This window comes from Gymnogyps californianus, chromosome 16 (genome assembly GCF_018139145.2).
Source record: "Gymnogyps californianus isolate 813 chromosome 16, ASM1813914v2, whole genome shotgun sequence".
In the NCBI taxonomy this organism is placed as follows: Eukaryota; Metazoa; Chordata; class Aves; order Accipitriformes; family Cathartidae; genus Gymnogyps; species Gymnogyps californianus.
Window position 1 is genome coordinate 10,501,765 of NC_059486.1, and position 24,767 is coordinate 10,526,531.

General features: G+C 37.0%; 1 protein-coding gene across 4 annotated transcripts; it reads left to right on the plus strand.

The window, feature by feature from the left end:
* Positions 1 to 3,990: 3,990 nt before the first annotated feature.
* Positions 3,991 to 22,890, plus strand: STX2 (syntaxin 2). 4 transcript variants are annotated; one of them, XM_050906450.1, is made up of 11 exons: positions 3,991 to 4,064; positions 10,577 to 10,648; positions 11,164 to 11,263; positions 12,793 to 12,867; positions 13,852 to 13,925; positions 14,126 to 14,234; positions 15,960 to 16,033; positions 16,145 to 16,282; positions 17,693 to 17,803; positions 19,165 to 19,213; positions 20,787 to 22,890. In XM_050906450.1, exons 1-11 carry the CDS (start codon positions 4,035 to 4,037, stop codon positions 20,876 to 20,878), a joined length of 924 nt encoding a protein of 307 aa, XP_050762407.1. In that variant the 5' UTR covers positions 3,991 to 4,034; the 3' UTR covers positions 20,879 to 22,890. The 4 variants fall into 4 exon arrangements, with proteins under 4 accessions (XP_050762407.1, XP_050762408.1, XP_050762409.1 ...); XM_050906451.1 differs by having other exon boundaries at positions 19,165 to 19,292; positions 20,787 to 20,849; XM_050906452.1 differs by lacking the exon at positions 19,165 to 19,213.
* The last annotated feature ends 1,877 nt before the right edge of the window (positions 22,891 to 24,767 follow it).

The window sequence follows — 24,767 nt, forward strand, 5'->3', positions numbered from 1 at the left end:
GTCACGTGGTAAGCGGCGGGCGGGCGGGCGGCAGCCAGCCAGGCGCGCGACTTCTCGGACGTTGTTCGGCCGCCGTCAGGGCCCGCGGGTGCGGGGCCGGGGTGGCCCTGTCCTCCTCCTCCTCTTCCTCCTTCTCCTCCTCCGGCGGCGGCTGGTCCTCCGAGCCCTGAGCGCGACGGGCAGCTCGGTCCTGCCCCTCCACGGGTGGCTGCGGCCTGGCGAGATTTAGCCCGTTTGATGAAAGGGAGCGGGGGAGCGGTTCCTTTGTGGTGTGGGCAGCAGCGGGTTCCAGGCCGCTGAATCGCCCGGCGCCAGCCCTGTGTAGCCGCCGGCTGTTAGAGAGGGGACTGAAGCCGTGGGGCTAAGTAGCACCTTCTGCGGTAAAGCCCGAGGTTTGCTGGTGAGGGTTGAGAGCGCGCCTCTGTGCCCGGCTGAACTGCTCGGGGAACTCGGCAGCCTCCCTGTTTAATCATTAAAGTCGCATCAGAAAGTGTTTTAGTCAGCTGATGACACTCTTTCTGCAGACAAAGGTTAAAAATTGCATGTAGTTACGTAGAAAACCTACTAAACTGCCTCCAGCACGGTTTAATAAAGTGGTCTTCAAAAGCAGCAGGGGAATTTAATTGAACAGCTTTCAGGTAAAAACGGCTGTGCTCAAAAGGAATTTCCTTAAATGTACCTCATGACCATGATTTTCAGTTCTTCATACAAACTGATCTGCATTCACTAGAGAGTGCGTTAATGAAAAGTTGTTTTGTAAGCTCTGGATTTAGAATAGTTCTCTAAGCTCTCAAGTTCAAATTTCAGTGGAACAAAGTTGTTCAAAAACTGACTTTCAAAGAACATAAGTGTTTTGCATAGGTCTATAAATAGGGTTCACACTGATTTTTAAGGTCTCCGATTTTTTTTACTCCAGTATACTTAAACAACTTTTATGTGGTCTGCATAATGTTTGTTGGTGCACCCCATAATGTATTATTTTTTTTAAATATCTCTGGTTTGAATTAACATAGAAAATATTTCATGGCAGGTGATACATACAAACATAGCTTATTTCTTGTTCATTTTCTACAGACATAGATGCAATGTATACAGAAAGTTTTACAAGAGTGGCTGCACTGTGCTGTAATTTTTGCTTACTTGATAGTGTAATGCCAATCCAAATGTTGTGTAAGATCTTCTTTGTTGGAAAAATCACTGGCTTATTGAATTTGCCTTCCCTTTTTTGGATGAGTTGGGTTTGTGGGTTTTTTAGCATTTTTGCTGATCGCCTCTAGGTGTCAGGAAGGATATTTTTCAGAATGTGTAACTCATCTTAAATCTTTCTCAGCACAATGCTGTCTTTATAAAACCCTTGTGAATTCCACCTCTCTTCTTGACAAATAAGCATGCGTTTATAAATAGGAGCCCATAAAGCCACATTAGTGGAGTTTGGCTTAAGAATATAAACACTTCCAGGAAAAAAAAGTAATCTGTAACTGTGTATAGAACACTCAGTGTACTTTAGAAACTTCTCAATATTGTTACAAATTTATTAGTAAACTACTTTTTTCCCTGCAAACAAAGTGGTAATACTGATACTTTAATTCAGAATAATTGAAGTAGATTTATAATTAAAAAGTTCCCTATCATAGCATTTGAGCTCCTGGCAAATATTTATTTCGTTATTAGGAAGACAAATTACTACGTGGAATCTAGTTTTTAGCATGTGTTTTATCATCATATATAAGTTCAGTTCAGAGGGTCCACAAAACATCTGCTCCAGATAACCCCATTCAGCAAAGGCAACAGAACACTTCCAAGCACTCATCGGCAGTGTTAGATCACTATCTAAAAGATTAGAGTCCATAACACATCACTAGGTAATCAGCAGAATAATTACTTCTAAAAGATCTTTACATTTCCTATGTCTTGACGCAGGTCATCTGTGAACAAACTTAGCAACTCACTGACGCAGATAAATGCACAAAGTAAAAGGCAGCCCTTACTAAGTGTCTGAAGATGCAAATGAGGAATGGTATGAAAGGTAGTACTGGAGATAAACAGTCACAGACCTAAACAGCATATTTGAATATAACTGCTATATTAGTAGGAAGCAAAGTCATTTTGTAAACTGTAAACGAAGTCAACAATATATGCAGGCAAGCAATGAAAAGAAATGTAATTGTACTTCCCAGTTAAAGCAGTGATTGCAGAAATGTCTCCAATGTGAGCTCAAGCGGGAACGGAAGTCTGCACACTGGTGTTCAAGGCGACGCAGGAAATTACACTAAAAGGTTTGAAGAGGAAATTAGTCACTTTCAGCATGGATAGGTAAAATGGATCATACAGTAGCAAAATTCAATCAAAATATGTATTCAAAAGACAAACTTTATTCATTTTTTCACCAAGTAAAACATGTCTGACTCTAGGTTTCATTAAAAGACTACACTCTTGGAAGATAAGCATTGACTAGGACAATGATGAAGGGCAGATGTAGATCTAATTTTTTTCAGAAAACAAAAATTCAGGAATTTACTGTCATTAAAGCAGCTTACATTGCTAATTCAGGGTCTTTAAATTCCTGATCCAGCACTGGAATAAAATTCTTTAAATACGAGGAAAATTGTGCATTGGATTATTATGCTCAGTATCCAAAAGTAACATTTTTAGAATTTACAGTTGCTGAACATGTAGTCTAGAAGATAAAGTCTACATATGATAGAACTGAAATACTAATAGTTACAGGTAATTGACTATAGTCTGAAGTAGCACTTTTTAGCAAGTGTCCAAGAACACAATACCACTGAGGATTTTCTGCCTTCCATAGTACGTGCAGGCTCTATTTCCTAGAAACTCCCAGGCCTTTAAGACATACCTGTTATCGTAAAGATTTAGGACTTTGTCAAAGTTCTAGTGTTTTACTAGAGCCCTAAATATCACTAACAGGCAATGTGTGTCAACATGTTTTAGTTGAAGAGTTAGTCAATGGGTCATCTTCTGCTCCATGGATTGGGAGTGTACAGCTTTCTTTTAATTTCAAGCCATGATATGGATCATTCTTAGCTGTTCTGTGGGTGAACAGCACACTGCAAGCCATAGCTTAATATTATGAAACGGCAAAGGGACGTGTCTGTGACCTGTGATGAGCGGAAGTGTCAGCAAAGAGAGGACGCAGTCTGTACACTTTTTGGACTGAACATGAATTACATGAAGTCTGATTGCTGCCTATCCACATCACGTACCAGAAAAGACTTAAGTAAAATTCAACTAAAAAATAACCATCTGACAACTTTTTACAACTCTTTCTCTCATGATGGTCTCCCAAAATTGCGTGTATTATAATTTCTGGTTGGGATACGCCTAGCAGCACTGCTTCCTTGGCATGGGAATTTCCTTGTGGAAACGGTACCTGTGGTACCGTTCAGACACCTCAGTTCTCCCACACTGAGTATTTCTTTCCTTTGAAGCGCCCCTCTTGAACATTTATGTGGCAATACTCCGCTCAGCCGTACCTTCCTGACCGCTCTCGCATGCTGCTTCGCAAATATTAGCGCGGCCGCCCGCTCCTTCACGGCGTCTCCTCCGCCACCGCCGCCGGTAAGCGGAGAAGCTCAGGCGCAGCTGAGGAATTACCTCAGGACGGCAGCACAGCTGCCCCTGCCCGCGCAGCCGGCCTCGCCGTGACGCCAGCAGCACGAGGCGGATTCCCCAAGGGGACGGTTGCCGCGCCCGCCCGCTCCGCCCGGCGCCGCCGGGGCGCGGGGACGCACACTCGTCCCCGCCCCTATCTTCGCATGCGCGGCGCGGCCCGTGGTTGCCGTGACATTGGGCGGGGGGTGTGTGGGCGTGGCCGCTGCCCCGCGCACCGCGGAAGGAGAGTGGGGCGGTGGCGCGGCCCGTCCGCAGTGCCCGGCCGAGCGGGGAAGGGAGGGAGGGGGAGGCGGCTGGCGGCGGCGGCGGCCCCGGCGACAGCGGGCCGGGCGCGGACGGCCCTCGGCAGCGAGCGAGGAGCAGCCGGGGAAGCCTCGGGGAGTCGCTGAGCCGCTGCGGGGATGAAGGACCGGCTGGCCGACTTGGCAGAGGTGAAGGCTCGGGCTCAGGGCAGGTCGGGAGCGGCGTGGCCGGCGGGGCGAGCGCGGAGAGCGGGGAGGCGCCGGGGAAGGGAGGCGGTGGGCTGAGGCGAGGAGCGGGCCGGGAGGGGACAAAGGCGGCGGAGTCGGGGGGGAGGGCCGTGCGGGCCGTTATCGCCGCCTGAGGTAACGGTCAGCGGCGGGAAGGTTGATGTTCCGCCGCGGGGTTCGCGGAGCCAACGCCTCGGCCGCGTCCCTGGGGGCAGGGAGGTCTCCGGCTGCCGCACGCGGTTTGCCAGCTCCCTTCTCGGGGAGGGGGGCGGCTTCCTCCGAGAGCCGGGGAGGCGCGTCGGAGCCTGGGGATCTGGCAGCAAAGTTCAAGCTTCTCCGATTTTTATAGATCACCTTGCCCCGCTTCCTCCTGACCTCTAGCGCCTTTCAAACGTTAACGTTTTGAGTGACAGATAAACGGGATAATTTGTTTTCGAACTGCCCGTGGTGTAGTGGGGTAGATTTATCTGCTTGGGAACTGTTTAACCAGTAATGCGTCAATAAAGCTATCTGCAGATTTTATTTGCCGCGTGTTTACAAAATGGTAGCTGGTTATGTTTATACGCTCTTTTCCTTTCCCTTATTTGTGCTTTGAAAACAGTATCCTAAAAAAGAAGGGAGAGTTGGAGGGAGGTACCATCATGTCTGTCTTCAACAGGATATGGCTTGGTTAAAATAAAAGGATATTTGACTTTTTTTTTTTTTCTCCTGAATGGAAATGGAGAGCACGCAGGAGTTCCTGTGATAGTTCTAGGACTCCACATATATGTAGAAGTTGGCCTGCGTTGAGCTGCGTGCAGGTCTGGGGCTCATTCATCTTAAAATTAAGTTCATATCTTTTGGATCACAAAATGCATTTTGGAAGCTCCATGTCTAAGTGATGGAATTATCAGTCTTCCTCTCCAAAAGGATGAATTGGCATCTGAAAAGTTTTCACATGATTAGGTTACATTATCTTTACCAGGAAAGACATTTTGGAGTCATGCCAAAGAATTGCGTAATTTCATTCAGGTATACTTCTTCTCTTTTCCTATTTCTAAACATATCTATGTTGTAGGAATACGTGCCAGATTTCAGTGATGCTGCGTGCTTCCCAGAAAGAGGAAGCAGCAAACAGTGATCTGAATTTGCTTTTTAATTTATAATCCTAAACACGTAGACTTCATTGTGACTGAGGGGAAGCAGCAGTGGTCTGTTGTATGGTTTTTTTAGTTTTAAAAAAAAAACCCAACCAAACCCTAACCCCCTCGCCCCCCTTAGATATTGTTAAAAGTTTTTAAAGCAACTGTAGATAGGGGATTTTAAGGCAGCTTTAGTATTTGGCATCTGAAAACATTATTGTACTGCAGCAAGCTACTTCTTTAACTGAAACATTACTGCAGCAAGCTACTACTTTAAACATAGTGATCAATATTGCTGAAGTGCTTCATATGTTCATCAACATAACTTTCACTGCCTGTAGAATTAACAAATAGCTTAGAGACTTGAAGTTTTCTTCTAACTAGAAGAAAATATTTAAACGTCAAATGAAGGTAGAAGTTATTGAAGATCCAGTCGACATTTTGTCACTTAAAAGTGTGTAGTTGACATGAAGTTTTGAAAAGCTGCATACCCGAGGGAGATGGCTTTTGTACAACTTGATTTCCACAAGGAACTCATGGAAGTAGCAGCTTCCATCTTACACAATTATCTGAAATATCAAAAAAGATCTTGTTTTTGTGAAGTGACTTTCCTTTACTAGCATAAACATTTTGAACAGTGGTCCTTCATCACACGTGGATAAGATTGCTTTGAAAAGGAATAAATAATCTGAAGGAATAATGTATTAATATTTATTTGCCTATTTTCCAAACTGTTTCAGTTTGATTAGTGTAGTTCCATTGTATTTTATTTGGCTAAATCATTAAGTGAAGAGTAGAGCATATATGTTGTGGTTTTTAAACAGGCCTGGGCCTGCAAAATCTTCAGGAGTAACTATGCCTTGCCTCTTTCCCTTAATATAAGAACATCCTTGTGTATTACTTTGGTTGTACCTTACGTGTAAGTTCCATCCACCCTGTTTCCCCCGAAGACCCAATGTGGTACACAAGTAGTTTAAGAGATCCTAGTACAAGTTTACATGTCCTCATTTGTGTGTTCCTGGATTTTATTTGACAGCAAGCAAGCAAACTATTTTGTCATTAAATGTTGTAACTTTTTCCTAGATTTCCCTTTATCTTTATAAAGAGGGAGAAATGTTACTTATCAATATTTGTTGTCCATTAACATAAAATTATCGTAACTTTTTTTATTCTTTTGTTAATACACTGTATTTAGGCAGTTACACAGTGCTAAAATAGTCACTGGAGAAAGAAATTGTTGAAGACATGCAGATTATATCACCTCCAGATAATGTTGCTTCCTCTTATTTTCTAGCTAGAAAAAGTCCTGTAAAGTACATGCTTTTTCAGCAGATAGTAACCATAATTGTATTTGTCCACTTTTAGGGGATTATTTTAATGTCATTTCTAAATTATTCTGAGCAGGCCAAAATGAACTTTTCAGCTGTTTGAATTGTCCTTTAATACAATTAATTGGACAATTGATCAAATCCCAGACTGGTTTTAGTTATTTTGAGCACAAATGAGTGTAAGATTAAAAGAAGGATAAAAGGTTTTCTCTGATCCAATACGCCTTTTACAGCAGTGGTTGATAGTAGATATTCAGGGAAGAAAAACAAACAACAGAGCAAGTACATAGCAATGATTGTGTAAAATATTCTCCCAGCCTTCAGTGGTTTGCTGTTCATGCATACAAGTCCATCTTAAAATGGCTTAAAAAGAGCTGTAAGATCTGTGTTCACACACTCAGTTCAGCACATTTGGCTAGTGTCACATATTAAAACAGATGTCCTTTGAATGAGTTTTATTAACAGACCTTTAAGACTTTTTTGTTATTGTTGTTAAATCATTTAAGAAGGAGGTAAGATGTAAATCTTCTCTGCTTAAGCGTGATGTTTTAGATCTCAAGTTTCGGGTGCATTGTTTATATGGCTCAGAAATTACAGTCTTGTTATGCTGAAATGGATGCAGAGTTATCTGTTGAAATTCATTTTTCTTGCTTGATTAGTGAATCATTTTAAATACATGCTTTTTATATTTCTTTACTCTTGAGTGTTACTGAGGATATCTTAGACATAACCTTTGAAAAATACATTTATATTAGATTGTAGCCTTTTTTTTTTTTTTTTTTTAACAAGGACCTATAGCTTGAACGGAACTGCATTGATTTTTTGTAAACTATTTCTTGGGCATTCCCTTAGTGCCCCCAAAACTGTTTAGGAATGAGTGAAGAACCACAAAGTCACAGAAGTTAAAATTGGTAGAATTGGGTGGTATGGAAAAAAATGCAAAAGGAACCTCTTCAGAAGGAGGAAAACATTACTGAGTTCTTTTTTTCCCCTGAGTTAACCTGTTACTTTATTCTTTGTTCAAACATGGAATTTTCTGAAGATGAGCTATATGTTTTCCATGTCATAACAGCGTGAAGTAATGTCTTGTAGACGGTTACCATATGATGTTTTCCTGGTTGTACAATAATGCTTTTAAATGCATGTTAATGATTGACTTGGCAGAGCTGCCTGACAGATCTCCTTGGCCCTCTGTAAGCCCTCCTTGGCTGCTCTGATATAAAAGAATTTCTGGAAACACTAATGCTGTGAGGAGAAACTGTAACACTCTGTAACCCACTCCTTGGGTCTGATTCATTGGGATGATGGTGGTCAGTTATTATCCTTGCAGCCTGCCAGAGGAATACACATGATCTGGACTGAGAAATAACTGACCTTGAATGGAATTTCAAGGGCAAGTAATAGTCATGTTTTTAGGTCAAAAGCTGTTTTCAGTTTCAAAGGTCAATAATTAGTTTGGTAAGATATCTCAAGCTAGACTTATTCCTGCAATTCTGTAAGGTATGGGAAATGTCAGAAGTTTCATAAACCACCAGGATAGCTCCTACTTGGAGCTGAGAAATGATACTGTCTGAATATCTGGATTCTGTCATATAAACCAACTTCTAAGGGAACTTGATATATTTTATAAGTCTATGAATGTTTATGGAGTTGTATGGCCCAGACTTTCAGTCCCAAGGTCAAGGTATGAGCTGCAAACAGACTTCATTAGATTGCTCTTGGCATTGACGTGAAACTTTTTATCAGTTTTTTGTGATACTGCTTATACTAGGGAGGTAAGGTCTAGGAGAAACAATATGTTTCTGCTAAACTTTGTGATAAAAGTGAGTTCTTGGTTGAATTGTGTGCTTGTCAAAAGAAGGTGCATCACTTAAGTTGAAGAGAGTTAGCAAATAAGCTGTATTTTAGGTAAGTGATGATTTAAGAACATAGAGAACGGAGGTTGACAAGTCATCAGGTGTCTCAAGTGCTGATGTTCAAAGTAGTCTGTCCATAAATCCTTCAACAAATTGTAGACAGCAAATTGATCTGTCAGTGGTGTCATTGCAACCAAATGTGAAAGTGAAATGAATGTGGAACTGACTGCAGGGTGGGTAATCATGATTGCTTCCTTCCAGCCTAGCATCTACAAACAGGACTGCTGAGTAAGATTTCTGTATCTTTCATTTGTTTAAGGTTCACTCAGGTGTTTAATGTTTTACGAAGATCTTCTGACCAAACTAAAAGCTGACACGCTGAATCTCTTAGCTGATACTATTTTCATTATTTTTAGTTCAATTAACTAAATATAGGGTGTGGTTATAAACAAGTAGAAAAATTACTCTTTACTCAGTAAATATATGCAGAAGGTGTTCTTTTACATAGGTAATGAAATTAAATGTCTTTAAAGTGTAGCTCATTCTTAAATATTAACTTACAACCGGTAGCTTTGTAGCACAGCAGTCTCTGGAATGGGTAAAAGTTGGGTGACTTCATTTGGGCACAGACCTCCTCACTTATTTGTATTAAGCAAGACTGTTAATTGATTATGATCCCGAAGGACAGATTCTTTAATATTGAGTTCTAGCAATCATCTCCCCAAAATAACTACAAAAAGTCTTTAAAGACACTCAGCACTATGAGTGATTGGAGGGTGGTCCAGGAGAGCAATAACATTTAAATTACTGTATTTCAATCGGGGCATTGTGGCTTCCCCTGAGCATAAAAACCGGATGATTTCTGACAAACGTTGTCGCAGGGCTTTGTGCGCTCCCTGAATTTGCAAGAAAGGAACTGTCACAAAGTACAAGTAATAACTTTCCTTGGAGATTTGGGGCACTCTTAGATTTTGATGCGTAGATCTTCATTGAGTATAACTTTCTTTATTAGATAATAGCAGTGTTTGACATTGGATTAAATTGCAGAATTGTCATGCAAATAATACATATCTCACCTAATTTAATAAAACCAGAAACAAAGGGCTTATTGGGTAATAGGATCAGGGTTTAGGAGCAGAAAGTGAGTGTTAGAAGATCAAAGGCAGAGGGGCTTGTAAGAAAAAAGTCTTGGATGTGAAAATCCCTTGATGATACCTATCTTGTAGTTTGTTTTTTCTAAGTCATAACTCGTTCAGTATATGGTAGAACAATGTTTTGTTCTGATTTTGATTCAAGGCAGTTGAAGCAGTCTGTGCTCTACAGAGGGAACTAGAGAACATGGCAGCTAGAACTCTTTATATGAAGCCTTTATATGATGCATGTTAATTCTCTCTTTTCCTTTGATAAAATTTGAATCTCAGTTACTGTCAAGATCCATATCTGCTGGGCTGGCTCAAGGGTTAGAGAAGTGTGACTCAGGGATGTATTGGGCTGTGTGCCCTGGAGATCTGTGAGAGCCTGTCAGCTTGAGCTTCTGCCTCCTTGGCTGCTATTCTAAGGGTTTATCCATTATGTAATGCATGTGTAGTTCAGTGTAGCATAATTATGTCTAAATTGGTGTGGAATGGCAGCCTTGAAAACACCCAAGGGCAAAACTAGTAAGCAGATGTTGATAGCTTTTTGTTCTAGCTTTCATTAGATGTCTAGCTTATTACATCACAAGGCAGTCATCAGCATCCCTCTTAGTAAATCAAACCCTCTCAAAGAAATACTGTCTCAGTAAACTGAGTATTATTTTCAGCTCATGTGGGACTCAGTGTGGAAGTATCTTTATGCTGTGAGAGAACATTTATATGCCAATTTGTATTTTAATAATTTTTATGACAGGTAATGAAAACTGTGACATCACTTACAGACTGGTTCTGTCCTGAAGTATTTTACAGAGGAGCACATGCCTTAGCATTCAAAACTTTGTGGTAGTCAGGTGACTTTCTTTGACCTCTCTGCTTATTTGTTTTTAGATTACAGTCCTCAGAAAAGGAAAACTTTTGACTTTGCAGACTATTGACAAAAATGTGTACGCAGTAACAAAGTGGAAGAAGTCGTAGCTGTTTCAGAACAGTATTCTGAGTTGTATTTCATAGATTTTCTTTTGTTGTCTCTTACAGTGTAAAGGAAATGAAGATGGGGAGACAGTTGTTGTTGAAAAAGACCATTTTATGGATGACTTCTTCCAACAGGTAAAGTTATAGTTTTCACCATGCATTAAAGACTTACAGTTTTCTCTCCATGCCTTTAATTTCTGTAATTAGATTTAACAATTCGTCTACACCCCGCCCTCCCCCCCAATATGCTTTGTAATGGTATGCCAAATCAAATGTTGGTAACACTTTTGCTTGTTTATTCCAGAGTATTTTCTGTCTTTACTGCATAGAAGTGTTTTTAACTCCCTATCGACAAGGAATTTGCTTATAGAATTTTAAAATCTTTTTTATTAAGAGTAGTAGCACTTCAGTTTTTGGCCATACAAAATATATTTGCTATTAAGAATACCATTTTTTCTTTTAAAAAAAAAAAAAAAAAAAGAGTGCAAGCTGCTTAAATGTCAACATTTTTGCTGGGATTTCTGTCAGATACTTGCAAATGTTGCAATGAAATACTTTACAGTTTTTATTACCAAAGATTTTTTTTTTTTTAAAAGATCTTTGCCCTGAATTATTCTAAAGTTTTCATTGCCATATTTCTCTTCCTCTAGGTTGAGGAACTTAGAAATAATATAGCAAAAATAGCACAAAATGTGGAAGAAGTGAAGAAGCAGCACAGCATTATCCTGTCAGCACCAAATCCTGAAGGAAGTGAGTATCGCTTTTTTTAGATTTCCGATATGTGTGGCTAGATATAATCAAATAAATTTTTTTGTTTGTTTTAGCTATCTGTAGTAATAGAACTTCAGGTGTTCAGAATGCAGAATGTAACACAATTTATTTATTTAAATATTTCCATATTTAATATTGAATTAATATTTTCATTTGCCTTTTTTACCTTTTTTAAGTCTCGTTTGAATAAATACATTTTCAGAATATTTGTTGCATCAATCAAACCTTTGCTAGACCAAAACTCAGTTTAATATGGTATCTTGAAATTGATTGTGTCTTCAGAAGCTTAGAGGCTACTTGCATTTCTTTTAATTTGTGAAAATGTTGAAGTTGTCAGCTGAAGCTCATACGGTAGAGCCATCATCTTCTCTTTATTCTTCAGTAGGGGCAAGATCGTGTCTAACACTAACACTACAGCCAGCTGCTTCGGCGGTAGTAAGAGTTCCATGCTGGAGCCCTGTTTTTAGAGGCTGTAACCTCAAAGCTGAAAGTGAAGATGTGCCCTCTGAACAGAGAACTCGAAAGTTTAGGGAACTTACCCAGAAACATGGAACCTTCTCTGTTCTCAACACTTCTTAATTCAAGGCATGCCTGGGTTTGTGGGCAGAGTTTAAAGAAAAGGGAAGAAAAGATGCTGAGATATTGTTGTGGAATGTTGCAACGGTAGCTTAACATTTATCTTCTTGTTGATGAAAACTGAACTTTGGATGTTAGTTTTTCTTTTCCCCTATTTTCTTTGTTTATGGGTGGGCGTATGTTTGTATTCTTACAAATGATTTTGCAGACTGCTTTTTGTCTTAACAATCATATACAGTCAATGAATCTCAGGTTTAATAAGGGTTCATCTGAATGTTTAAAATCTGTGGTCTCAGCTCATCAGCTTGTGTTTGTGCTAAAAATTGTGCTCCATAATGTATTTGAATTGTGTAGGAACATAACATTGCTTGTAAGTAATGTATGCTCTTGTGAATCTAGTGTCTTCAGTAAACCAAATAACAGAGATCTAGCTAAGTTCTTCGTGAATACTCTGTATAATATTCTTCAAAAAATATAGGTAGTGCCTGGTACAGTTACGTTAATAAGAGTAAAAGCAATGAGTCCGTGATAAACAGAACTAAAAAAATGTGAGATAAATCTGTATTTTCACTTGATAGACAGTAGTGAACTTTTATTTTGACCAGCAAATGAATATTACCCTGAAAGTGTTACGTTAAAAAAAAAAAAAAAAAAAAAAAAAGTGGAATATTTTATCGCCTGGCTTAGTTGGTGATTTGGTAATAACACTTCTCAATTCTAAGGGCCTGTCATAAGAAGCAGGAATCTGATAATATGCTGTTACAAAAATCGTATTTAAAGTACTTAGGAGTATAATAAACTTTCTTCTCTGCATGGTTGTACTGAATACAATTATGAGATTGCAAGGTAGAGTTGTAGATGGTTGCTGGCTTGCTATTATCAATCATTAACAGTTCTAACAAAAAAAAAAAACCTTTTTTTTTTTTTTAAAGGAACAAAGGAAGAACTTGAAGAATTAAATGAGGAAATAAAGAGGATTGCTAATAAAATCCGAGCCAGGTTAAAGGGTAAGTTGTGAGGAGAAATAAAATTACTGTCACTTGTAATGATTCAGGATGGTAGCAGTGTTACAAACTTAATGCATTGCAGCTGAACTTCTAAACTTGAAAAGCTGCATTATGTAGGCACAAATTGTATTGTACAGCTCTTTTTTTTTCTTTTTTCTTTTTTTTTTTTTTTTTTTTTTTTGAGAGAGAACCACCTCCCTGCCAACTAACGTACAGCCCATGTCAGTAACAGTATCTTCCTCTACTTTATTCCTCCTTGGCAAGCTTCACTGCTGATAAGTACCAGGTCTCAGCACAGCCTAATTTGTGGGACAGGACAAAGAGCTTGCTTGCTTTCAGAAATAATGTAGAAAATTACAATGCGAAGTAATTCCTCTGTGTATAAATGTATTCTTCAACTGAAATGGTGTTTTTTGGTCATGATGTTTCGGAAGAAGATTAACTTTACCTGGAAAAAGACAGTCTCCATGGCATAGATGTCTACATAGGGAATTGCTCTAGAGCACCTATTGTATTTTAAATTCAGACAAGCTAGTTTTGCTATGGCTTTCCCCTGTGAGTATGTCTTAATTGCTTAGTGTAGATTTTGAAATATATTGAGTGTTTTAATGTTACTATATTAAAATTACTATACACTTTTGTCCTTCTGTAAACACTAGGGTATGGTGTTTATTGTTTAAACTGTAAGAGCAGCCCATTTTGTTACACCTTTTGAAATTTTTCCAGAGTAATAGACAGTAGTGTGACTCTGTTAAGAGTATTGAAGTAGTTACTATGTTTTAAGATCCGTACCAATTATCAAAATTATTTTAAATTTATATATATCTATGTATCACTGCCACCCCCCTCCTCCCTCTGAAACGTGTTTATGGGGAGCTTGTACATGAAAAAAGTAATAGTTAATAGTATTTACAAAGTAACTGAGCTACACTATTAAGTAATTATACTGAACGTTGACTCCTAATATTCTTGTATTGTTCTTAGCTATTGAACAGAGTTTTGATCAGGGTGAAAATGCTAATCGGACATCAGTGGACCTCAGGATAAGAAAAACACAGGTATGATGACTTAAGTTTAAAGAAAATAAAAGGATTCTAGTAAATCAGAGAATGAGTTTCGCTTTTCTGAAATAGTTTCAGAACTTCACGTTCTGTGTTGTTGGAATGTAAATACCACTTTGAGTTGTTGTGCAGTAGTATTTGCTGTATCAAAAAAAATAAATGTTTTTGTTCCACATTTTTAAATCCTCAAAAAACAGCACTCTGTATTAGCTCACAAGTTTGTGGAGGTCATGACGGAATACAACGAGACCCAAACTCTTTTTCGAGAACGCAGCAAAGGTCGGATACAGAGACAATTAGAGATAAGTAAGTGACCTGAATACACTTTTTTTAAAAAAGATGAATTGTGTTGTTAGTACCTCCCTTGTTTCTTATTACTTAAAGATGGTACAAAGCATCATACATCTTGGACATCTTCTTGAAGGATGTGAGGGAAAAGAAACAATTTTATCGTATGGCATAAACTCTTTGATACTACTATTCAGAACAGCTGTAAGGAAAATAGAGAAGACCCACTAAATCACTTTTATGTTGAAAATTATTAAAGAAAATATCTTTTTCCTTTGTTTCATTTATTTCCAGTGTTGCAACTTTAAACAAAACATTAAGAAAAGCTGCGTTCTGAAGATAGCAAGTGTTACTAGAAACCATTCGAAAACTAACATGCTAAACAGGACATCTCTGTTCATGCTATGCTATTTTTGTCAATAAGAACATTTGTTAAATTCAGGTGACATAAAATTAGTGCTGCCATTATACATGCTCTTATCATTTGTTGACTGACTCACATTTGACTTACTTCATCATTGATTGTTACGAGGAGTATTCAGAAAGGTACCTGACTCTACTCTGAACTACAGCATCTACCTTGGAAGGTGTCTAAAAAAATCCATAACATCTTGTACCTAAAATTAGCCTTTTTGAATATTTCCTGTAAGAGCAAATACATATATTGCTGAAATAGGAAATGCAAACAGAAAAGTTGGCAAATTATAAGACGACTTTGCTTTTCATGTACTTCTCAAATTTGTCATTAGCCTCTCATGCTAATGGCTCAATTCAGTATTTCAGTAAAGTTTATCGGGCAAGTTACATTTTTCTTTATTTATACGTTTGAGGGGAGGGACACTAATACCTCAGGACATGATTCTTTTAAGTTAATGTTGTTATGATCCAATTAGAGCCTTCAGCTTTTCCTCGGCACTAAAAATTTTAAAGCAGGCTTTGCAGCATTCTTGGTTATTAACATCAGGAAGTAATATTCAAACTGTAACTTTCATCTGATAGGACAGATATTCAACTTATTTTACATGAGAAGAGGGATTTGATGTGTAATTTTTAAAACTGTACAGTACAAATCACTTGAATGTGTTGTGTAACTTATACCACTTGCATTTGTCATACCAGTGTGATCAATAGGATTCAGTTTGCTTAAACATGCAATAATAAACTACATCAATTGTTAGATGTATTATGAAGAGTAGAAGTGAAGGTACACAATGGATAATCGTCTTCTCTATGTGGAATATGAATGTAATCCTGTGTTGGTAAAATGAAATTTACATAAAGATTTTATTGCCCACACAGTGGTGGGGAGCAATTAAATTAGGTGCCAATGTGACATGATTGAATAGGTAAATATGGAATGTTATATAAATACTCTGTATCTCAAGTTCTTCCTTCTGAAGAACACTCCACTTACAATGTACATATGAACCTTGTTAAATGTGTCTGATCAAACTCTTCAATTTGACAAAAAAAAAACCCAAAGCAAACAAACAAAAAAACACCAACCAGGAATTCTTCATTGTAGCTTTGAATCTACATTTGTTTTCTGACTATTACTTGATATTTTCTGTTTTTTTCATATGCAAAATGGCACTTGGTAATGGCTAAACAGTACACTGTTTTATCCTGAAAAATGCTCAATACAAGAATTTTCTTTCAATTGTCATCCTTCTGGTATGGTAAAATTTTATGTTCAGTAATGAATAAGTGATGTTATGTGAAGTACTGTTGTTTTTATCCTAGCTGGAAAGACCACCACTGATGAGGAACTGGAAGAAATGTTAGAGAGTGGTAATCCTTCAATTTTCACTTCTGATGTATGTATTTCTGGTCCAGTTATGTCTCTCTTCTATTCTGCTGCTTCTGCTATTTAGAATTGTGTTGGCACATACTTATTTATGTCCATATCTTTTTTCGTTCTCCCGAAGATTATATCAGACTCTCAAATAACTAGGCAAGCTCTGAATGAAATTGAGTCACGTCACAAGGATATTATGAAACTGGAATCTAGCATACGGGAACTACATGAAATGTTTATGGACATGGCAATGTTTGTTGAGACTCAGGTAAATGAACCAATTCAAACACATTTACGTAAGTGGGATCTTTTTCCCCCATCTTCCTCTTTGAAATATGCAGAAACAATTGCTTATATTCAGATAATACAGACTTACAGTATTTTTTGACTGTGATTAGAATATATGAAAGTTAATCACTAAAGGTTTTTTGTTCTGTTTTAGACAAATGTACGATGTAGATGTACTCGTAGTATATGCTGTGAATAACTAAGCATAGACTTTTTCAGTTGGTATATTTAATATTTTCTTCATTATGCTTATATTGCAATATGCTTGAACATTTTGTGCATGTTTAAGTAAGAACAACTCTCTCGTGGAATGTTGGCTAATATCTTGGGAATTTAGGATTCTTACAGACATGGTAAAGGACCACTGTGGTAGAATAAAATGTGCGTTAGCAAGGATGTATGCAACTTGCACGTAATACAAAGGTATGATTACTGTTATAACTAGCATGAATGTAAAGGGATTGACAAGTCATTCAAGTTATCTCTTATAGTCATAAGCTTTGTCTTGACGTGTGTAAATTCGTTCTATTTGTAGTCTTTACATACCAATTATGTAACAAAAATATTTTTAACTTCTGTTCTTAAAATTCTTTGACTTATGTAGGAGAGTGAAAAGAATAATGTTCAGGAGAGAAACTTTCCTGAAAAGGACTGGTTTTTATTGGGTTTTGTTCTAGAAGTCCTGTGTTGCTTTGATATTAAGTATATAGCCAAGGCAAATTGGTAGCAGTCTTCTTTTGAATTAGAAATGAACAAAAGTTACTTGTACATCATTCTTTAATGATTTACTGTTTACTGCTGCTGATTATTTCTTCTGATGGACAGAAACACAGGTAATAGACTTACTGTAATTTTTCATCAATCCTCCATTTCATTACCAAATTTCATTCATCATAATTAATTTGAATGTTATGTATTGACATTCTAAACCCTCAGTTCTGAGGAACTTTTGAGGTTGCTATTACATGTGTGTGTTTTCTTAGACAACTGTTGAACCTTGTGTCAAAACAGTCTTCCCTTTCCCACTTCCAGGCACGTCAGGGATTTCTGATCTCTTTAGTATGTCAGTTTTAGTTTTGGCTGTTAAAACATACCTCACATTCAAAGGTATGTTTTCAGGTGTTCAGTGTTTGTTCCTGCAAAAGGGAGAAATATGCCTGCCCTGCCCATGAATGTTCCTTGTTTGGTTAGAACTTTGAGCCCTTGCTTCTCATTCCCTTTTTCCTTTACACATCAAAGCAGAAAAAATGTCAGCCACTAATATGTATGTACATTATTCACTTGTTTAAAATAATCACTGATGTTCTATAGCCTTTCTTCTCTTAGGTTCATTAAACAAGGATCCATGGATTCCAATAATAAAGCTTTTTCTTCAAAATTTCATTTTAAGGGTGAAATGATCAACAACATAGAAAAGAACGTGATGAATGCATCAGATTACGTGGAACATGCAAAAGAAGAGACAAAAAAGGCAGTTAAATATCAAAGTAAAGCAAGAAGGGTATGCTATCTTTCTGTAAATGTGCTAGTCAGTGTATTTAACTTAGCACAGTATGAAGCGACCTTCAATTTTTAGTTAATTTTTTTTGTTGTTGTATTCAGTCCTTCAAGGTAGAATTAATATATGCTTTCTAGTTTTTTCTAGTTGTGATATTTAAAATCAGATTAGAAAATGTTGTTATAAATTAGTATGTGACAGGAAGATTTACCAAAGGATTTTACAAACAAACAAAATAAACCCCATAATCTGGAAGAAATCGGAACATTTCCAATGTGAATTAATTTGTTATAGTTAGTATTAAAAATTGATATTACCAGTAGAGGACAGAAACGTCTTGTACTACAAAAATGGATAAGCAATTCATGCACAGCTAAGGCTATGTTCATAATTTTCCACTTAAAAAGCTGTTGTTACAGCGTGTAAAAACTCCAAAAGAAGAATTAATATATTATGCTAGTAGATAATTCACAGGTGGTTCTTATCAGCTACCATGATACCTTAAATTATTCAGACCCTAAATAAGCTTAAAGGGTTTTGGATCTTTGTCACTGGTAAACTTACCTGGATTTATAGCTATAAAAATCACCGTGTTAGCAGGAAAAATAAAACTACTTGTTTTGCTGAAGCAGCCTTACTTTTTTAGAAGTCCATCTGTGATTATTCTTTTTACAGATAACTACTTTTGTACTCTTGTACAAGTACTAGATTAGGAGGATCATCCCCCTGGAAAGGATGTGACGTTAAACCACGACACTCAATTTTGTGGAGGAATTGAGTTCAAAGTAACGTTCAGGCATTTTTCCATTAGCATGGAAACTTGTTTTGTGTTTCAATATCTTTATTCCCATCAGAAAGCCAAATAATGTGTTCTGAAATGAAACTACTAAGTAATTTTTTTATTTTGTAACTGTATGATTGCAGGGTGAATGAAGTGTTCCTCTGACATTATAATTTCCCCTTTTGAGATGCTGTGCAATTTTGTGAGGCTTTTTATGGCGAGTTGGATTCAAGGGAATAATATGTCTTTATATAGACAGACAGATACCTACATATAGATAACATGAGTGTTACATTATAAAAAAATTATTTAAGAAGTGTCAAAAGAGCTCACTTAATATATTTGTAAATGGTGATTTTTCTCATCTTTGATAACTATATAGGTATTAATCACATTAGTTTACCTGTAAACACTGTTTAAAAATGTTTATTCTTATGCATGCAAGAGTATAAGGATAAATTTATCTCAATTTGAGAATACTGCAGGCTTTAATAAAAATGAGTGTGGATCTGAACTATTTTAAAAATTGAAAATAAATGCAAGTTTTAATGTGCTTAAAATAATAATACCTTTTTTTTGACAGAAAATGTGGATAATTATCATTGTATCATTGGTGTTGATTGCCATAATTGGTCTAATTATTGGTTTGTCTGTTGGTATTCGGTGATGCTTGGATAACCTCAGCATGCATGACTTCCTGCCAGTGTGGCAGTAAGTAACTAATCAACTAATTTTGCTCATTTTGCTCTGGTAACTTGTATTGCTCTCCTAACCCTTAATATCTGTACAGTCAGTATTGGGGGGGTAGGCTTGAGATGCATTGGTGGATCTTCTCTCTGCATACTATAAAAGTGCTGTGCATGTGAATATTGAAAACTGACATCTAGTGGTAAGCTGCTAAATTAACAGAATGCAATCACTAGCTAAGACTCGTAAACACAGAAGGAAATGAGACCAAAAGATCCAATTATTGTCTCAAAGTCCTTTGAATTTTTTTTTAATACTGAAAGTTCACATCAGCAAACAATTTGCACTAAGATGTGGAATACTAGTTACACTTGGAACTTTATCAAATGCGGTTTTCTATGGTTTTAAGTAGAGCTTTCGTAAAAGTAGATGTCTGCAACCATGAAGATGGCTATTATGCCTTGCAGAACATCCTAAAATTTCTTACTTCGAAGCTGTTTATTAATACTAGACTAAATCAAACAGTGGAAAATAACAATGTATTTGTAAAAGAAAGTCTACAAAGATTCTAACTGGTATTTTAGGACATAAATTTGAGAATTCTTTCAATCTTCAGATTTTTGCTGTACTAATCTACCATTTCTTGTCAAGATAACACCTAGGCAGGCTAAGTAGAAAATAGCAGTTAACTCTTCTGAGTCTAATAGAAACTCAACTTTTTGCATGTAGTATCTTCAAACTATATATGAAGCGCTGAGTGGGATGTCATTTCAGACAGCTAGTCAGGAATTCAGTTTTCTGTACTAACACTCTTTTAATATCTAAGTTTTTAGTTTTGATGTTACAGTTTCTTCTCAGCTTTGGTTTATGGGCAGATAACAGGATTTACTGTATCATTGTTGATAGTCAGAAATACCTGACCTAATGTCAGACTTTGCGCTTACACAGAACCCATTTCTTTTTTTTCTTTTTTTTTTCCCTTGCAGCTCTTCTGAGCTATTACCTACACAATGTTTTTACTGATGTTTTGTTGAATTCCACTAATTGTGCAATTGTAAAGGTTTGAGCAGGCTGCAAATATTTATCCAAGGAGGGTGGCAGTAAGCTATGTTACTGTACTTAGACTTGACCTTGATAAGTAAATGGTGACTATTGTATCTGTTTCTATATGTAATGATATTTACAGAAGTTGGGTATGAGTAATAACAATTATTCTGTGAAGCAAAATACAGAAATGTTACAGAGATAGCTCTATCTTGTATCTATCTTGTAACCATGATTATAACTTAGTAATAAGTTATTATAAGATATGTGTCTATCTTGTAACTATGGTTATATGTGTGTTAGAAAAGAAAGACTAACAGTAGGAAATCATAGCAGTAAGTATTCTTCAGAAGGAAAATCCAAACACTCAGATTAGGTATCAGTATTATTAATTTTCCATGGCTATGCATGTATTTAAACAGTTCTGTATCTGACAAGGTATTTCAATCTCAACTTTTCTCTCTTTTTTTGCAGAAATTGATGTTCATAATTATATGTGTAACTGTATTGCTTCTGATACTTGGAATTATCCTAGCAACAACACTGTCATAGCAAGCACATTCTAAGACTTACGAACCTTCAGAAACTCCAAAATACATCTTGAGTAAAACCAAGCCTTTTTTAATAAATGATGCCTTACACTGTTCCATGATGATGACCTATTACTAATGGTTAAAAATGAAAACAAAATCACTCTTAATGTTTACTCATAAATGATGATCAGAATGTATTAGGATATGTATGGATTTGCATCGTAAACTATACATTTGTAAGACTGAAACTTGCTCTTAATTGTTTTGAACTAAAGTAACTTAGGATTTTTTTCATATCTCAGTGTTACAAAGAGTTTAAATAGGGAGTTGAGAGACTGTTGAGTTTTGACTGTTTGCCTTTTTTCCTATCGCTAATATAATTCTAATCACGAATTTTAGTACCTTACCAGTGCTGCTTTTGTTAGCACTCTTGTGAACATTTTTGAGATGTAGCCATGTCTTTGTGTATTAATTATTTAGTCACCTTAACCTATCGAAGCTTTATACTTAAAAATTTTTTCTCCAACAAGTGCTAAAGTGTTTTATCCTGAAAAGAGTACTTATTTAACTGTCTGCCTATTGCATTACACTTGAGAAGAAAAAAAAAAAAGCTTTTTTACACTTCCCAGATTTTTTATTTTTTTCTTTCAATGTGACTAAGGTTAATTGCTTTAAATATTTCCTTGCCTTTATAATAAAAAGTTAGTTGCAACATTTCTGGTAAAAGAATGCAATAATGAAGCACGCTGAATTTGAGCAGATAATTTTACAAATAATCCTTGTGCAAAGGAAACTGATGGATCAGTTTAGCCTTATTGTTCATATGAATACAACAAAAATCACACTTTTTCTCTCTCTCACTTTTTCTCTATAAAGCCAAGTCAGGATTTCTTATTCAGAAGCTTGCTAATGTTGATGTGTGAATATAGCACATAGGGATAAACTCCCTCAGAAAAGTCTGAAACATAAGGCAAACTAAGACACTGATTTGTTATGAAACTTGTGTTATATAACATATATGAAGTGTTTTAGTATATACATGCCTGTTGTAATGCTAGCTTGCAAGACTTGAAAGCTTGAAAGACTTCAAATGTAACCAAATAACTGCATTTAATGTTACAGGTTATTTTTGTATTTCGTGTGTAAAATATTTGTAACTTGAATTTTTGACTTCTCATTGTTTAAGGACTTCCATGTAGATATGTAGATATATTTACACTGTAAGAGAATTAGAGGAAAGTATAATGTGTGCCTTTTTAAACACAGTCTAAAACTACACTTGTCAATGTTTCCAAATATTCAACTATAATGTTAACTGCAATAACTCGGTCCTAAAAGGTTAGAATCCTTAAACTTATGTTTTGTTGAAAGTGTCTGAGATCAAAGTTACTCAGTAAACTATAATTCAGTCTGACTTAATGAACTTCAGCAAAGTTTACAATTTATATTATGTGTATGAATATTCCTGCTTTGCTGTCCAAATATACTGTGAATGTGCTGGAGCTATTCAGATGTCAAACATGTTTAAAAAAATTATTGGTCTTCTTGCAAGTCAGCCATAAAGAAGTCGCTTGAAAAATTTTGCCTTCATTAATGAACAAATTTCTTTACCTCTAAGTCCAGAACACTCACTGATTTATGTGAGGAAGTTTACATGCAAAGTAAGGAAAGATTGGTTGCCTTAGTACTTGTTCTAGGTAAAATATATTTTTATTCTGTAGTTTTCTAGATTTTTATCAGTAAATATTATTTATACAGATAGACAAATTAGATTGGGGGGGGAATCAGTTCTGCTGTTTAACAGCTGGTTACCTAAAATGACCCCCGAAATCCCATCATGTTGAATTTTATTTATAATACAATAATTTGCCCGTCAAGACCAGAAATTTGGATAGGAAGCTCCATACTTTTTACTTGTTGTTATATAGCTGCCTCAATGAGTTTGTTTTAAAATAAGACTTATTTTTCACATGAACTTCTTTGTCCTGTTAATATTGGAGAAGAGTAAATCTCTAACCTATGCACTAATAAATTTATCTAAGCAAGTATCTTGTGGCTATTTTTATATTCATTATGTTATTGTGACCTTTGTGAATATTTCCAGTAAGTGTTTGAATAAGGCTGGTATGTTTTTGCAATGACATATGTCAAACAACCAATACCTAGGTCTTAGAGTAAAGGTAGTGTATTTCCTGGAGCTTTTTACCAAAAAAGATGTAGAGATGATCAAAGTAGGTGTAGGATAATTATGAAGACATTAATGGGATTTATTAATTTAAACTGCGCCCATGGAATTTTGCTTTAACATTAAACTTGAAAAATATGGGAGTTATTTATTTGAATAAAGCTATTCATGTATTCTCAAAAATTCCTCATAAAAGTGCATCTTTCACAGTGCAAAATTAAAATAACTTCCTCTTACCTGCCTACCCCAGAATTCGAAATTCTGGAATAGATTCAGGGTTCTGATGTACAGGTGGTAACTGGAGGCATTCCCCCTGTGCTGATGTTTAAACTTAGATTGCCGCTCTGAGAGCTTTTTGCTGGCGCGGCATTGAGTGGTGTTATCCAAGCGGCGATGTTGTACCTGTCTTCTCTTGGTAACCTTGCTCCTTTCAGCTGCAGCCAGCTGTCTGCAGCACCGCGGCCTCTCCCCTGTGCACTGATCTCCAGCAGCAGCGGTGAACCGGAGCAAGCAGCCTGCTCAGAGCTGAGGGCCGTGGCGGCTGCAAGGGATGGGAGGTAGGGAGGAAGAGCCGCCACCTGCACGGGGCAGCACGGGGACTGGCGCTCGTCTCCTGCTGCCTCTTCTCCCTCATCTTCCTACTCCGTATACCGCATATGGAGGTACACGAGCCTTTCATATGGTTAGTGCTCTAGCAAATGCAATACAAATGTCAGTGGTACTGTATAAGGGGAAAGGTTGGTTGTGCTCTTCTTTTTGTGTGGGGAGTTTTTGGAGAAATTTTGAGGTAAGGAATGCCCAAGGTTTCATTTGCCTTCATTTGAGTCAGTGCTGTCTTCGTACAGAAATAAATTGTCGTTATAACTTTTGTAACAGTCTAATACCAATGAGGATGTGCATGCAGAGTTAATACCAAAGCACTTGGAAATTGGCCAACTTATGACTAACTGTAAGATAATTGAGCAGTTATGCTTAGTTCAATATTTCTTTGTGGTATTGGGAAAATTGGATAGGAGTGAGAACATCGAACTTGGCAATTAGTAAGGCAAACTTGTCCATAAAGGCAAACCAAGAAAGTAAAATCTTAGCATAGGGAAAATGTTAAATGGCTGTTCTTACAAAGATCTGTACAACCACAAATGCTCAGCTTATTTATAAGTGCAGGTATCTCTGCTGCTTCACAGTGGTGCCATATCACCTGTGGAAAAAGCACCAAATCTCAACATGAATGAACTCAATAGAACGATCTAAAGCTGTTTCAAAACTTAATCTGTCTGTATTCTGCTTCTCTTTGCTTTGTAGTGTAAAACACAGAACAGACATTTCTAGGCAATGGAGGATTTGTTTAGCATAGCACTGCGTGAGTTTTGATGAATACAAGCCTGATAAATAAAATTTAGAAGACAAAGGGAAATGACGGAACTGCTGCCTATGAGGAAGGATGGGTTTTCTGTATAAAAATGACATTATTTTAAAAACCCACACCCTTTCAGACGGTTGTGCTTAATGTAGTTTTGAGAGAACAGTTTGGGTGTGGGTTTTGTTTTGGTTGGGGTTTTTTTGGGGGGGGTGGAGGGTGAATGGGGGTTTAAAGACTTAGGTTACTCAATGTTAAATTTGATCTGATGCGTTCATGTGGCTTGTATGCAACTTCTGAAAATAACCATGGCATTCTTCCTCATACTGCAGTCAGTGGGTCAGCCGTTGCGCCTGTGGATCGGCTCAGGCTTTTCCGTC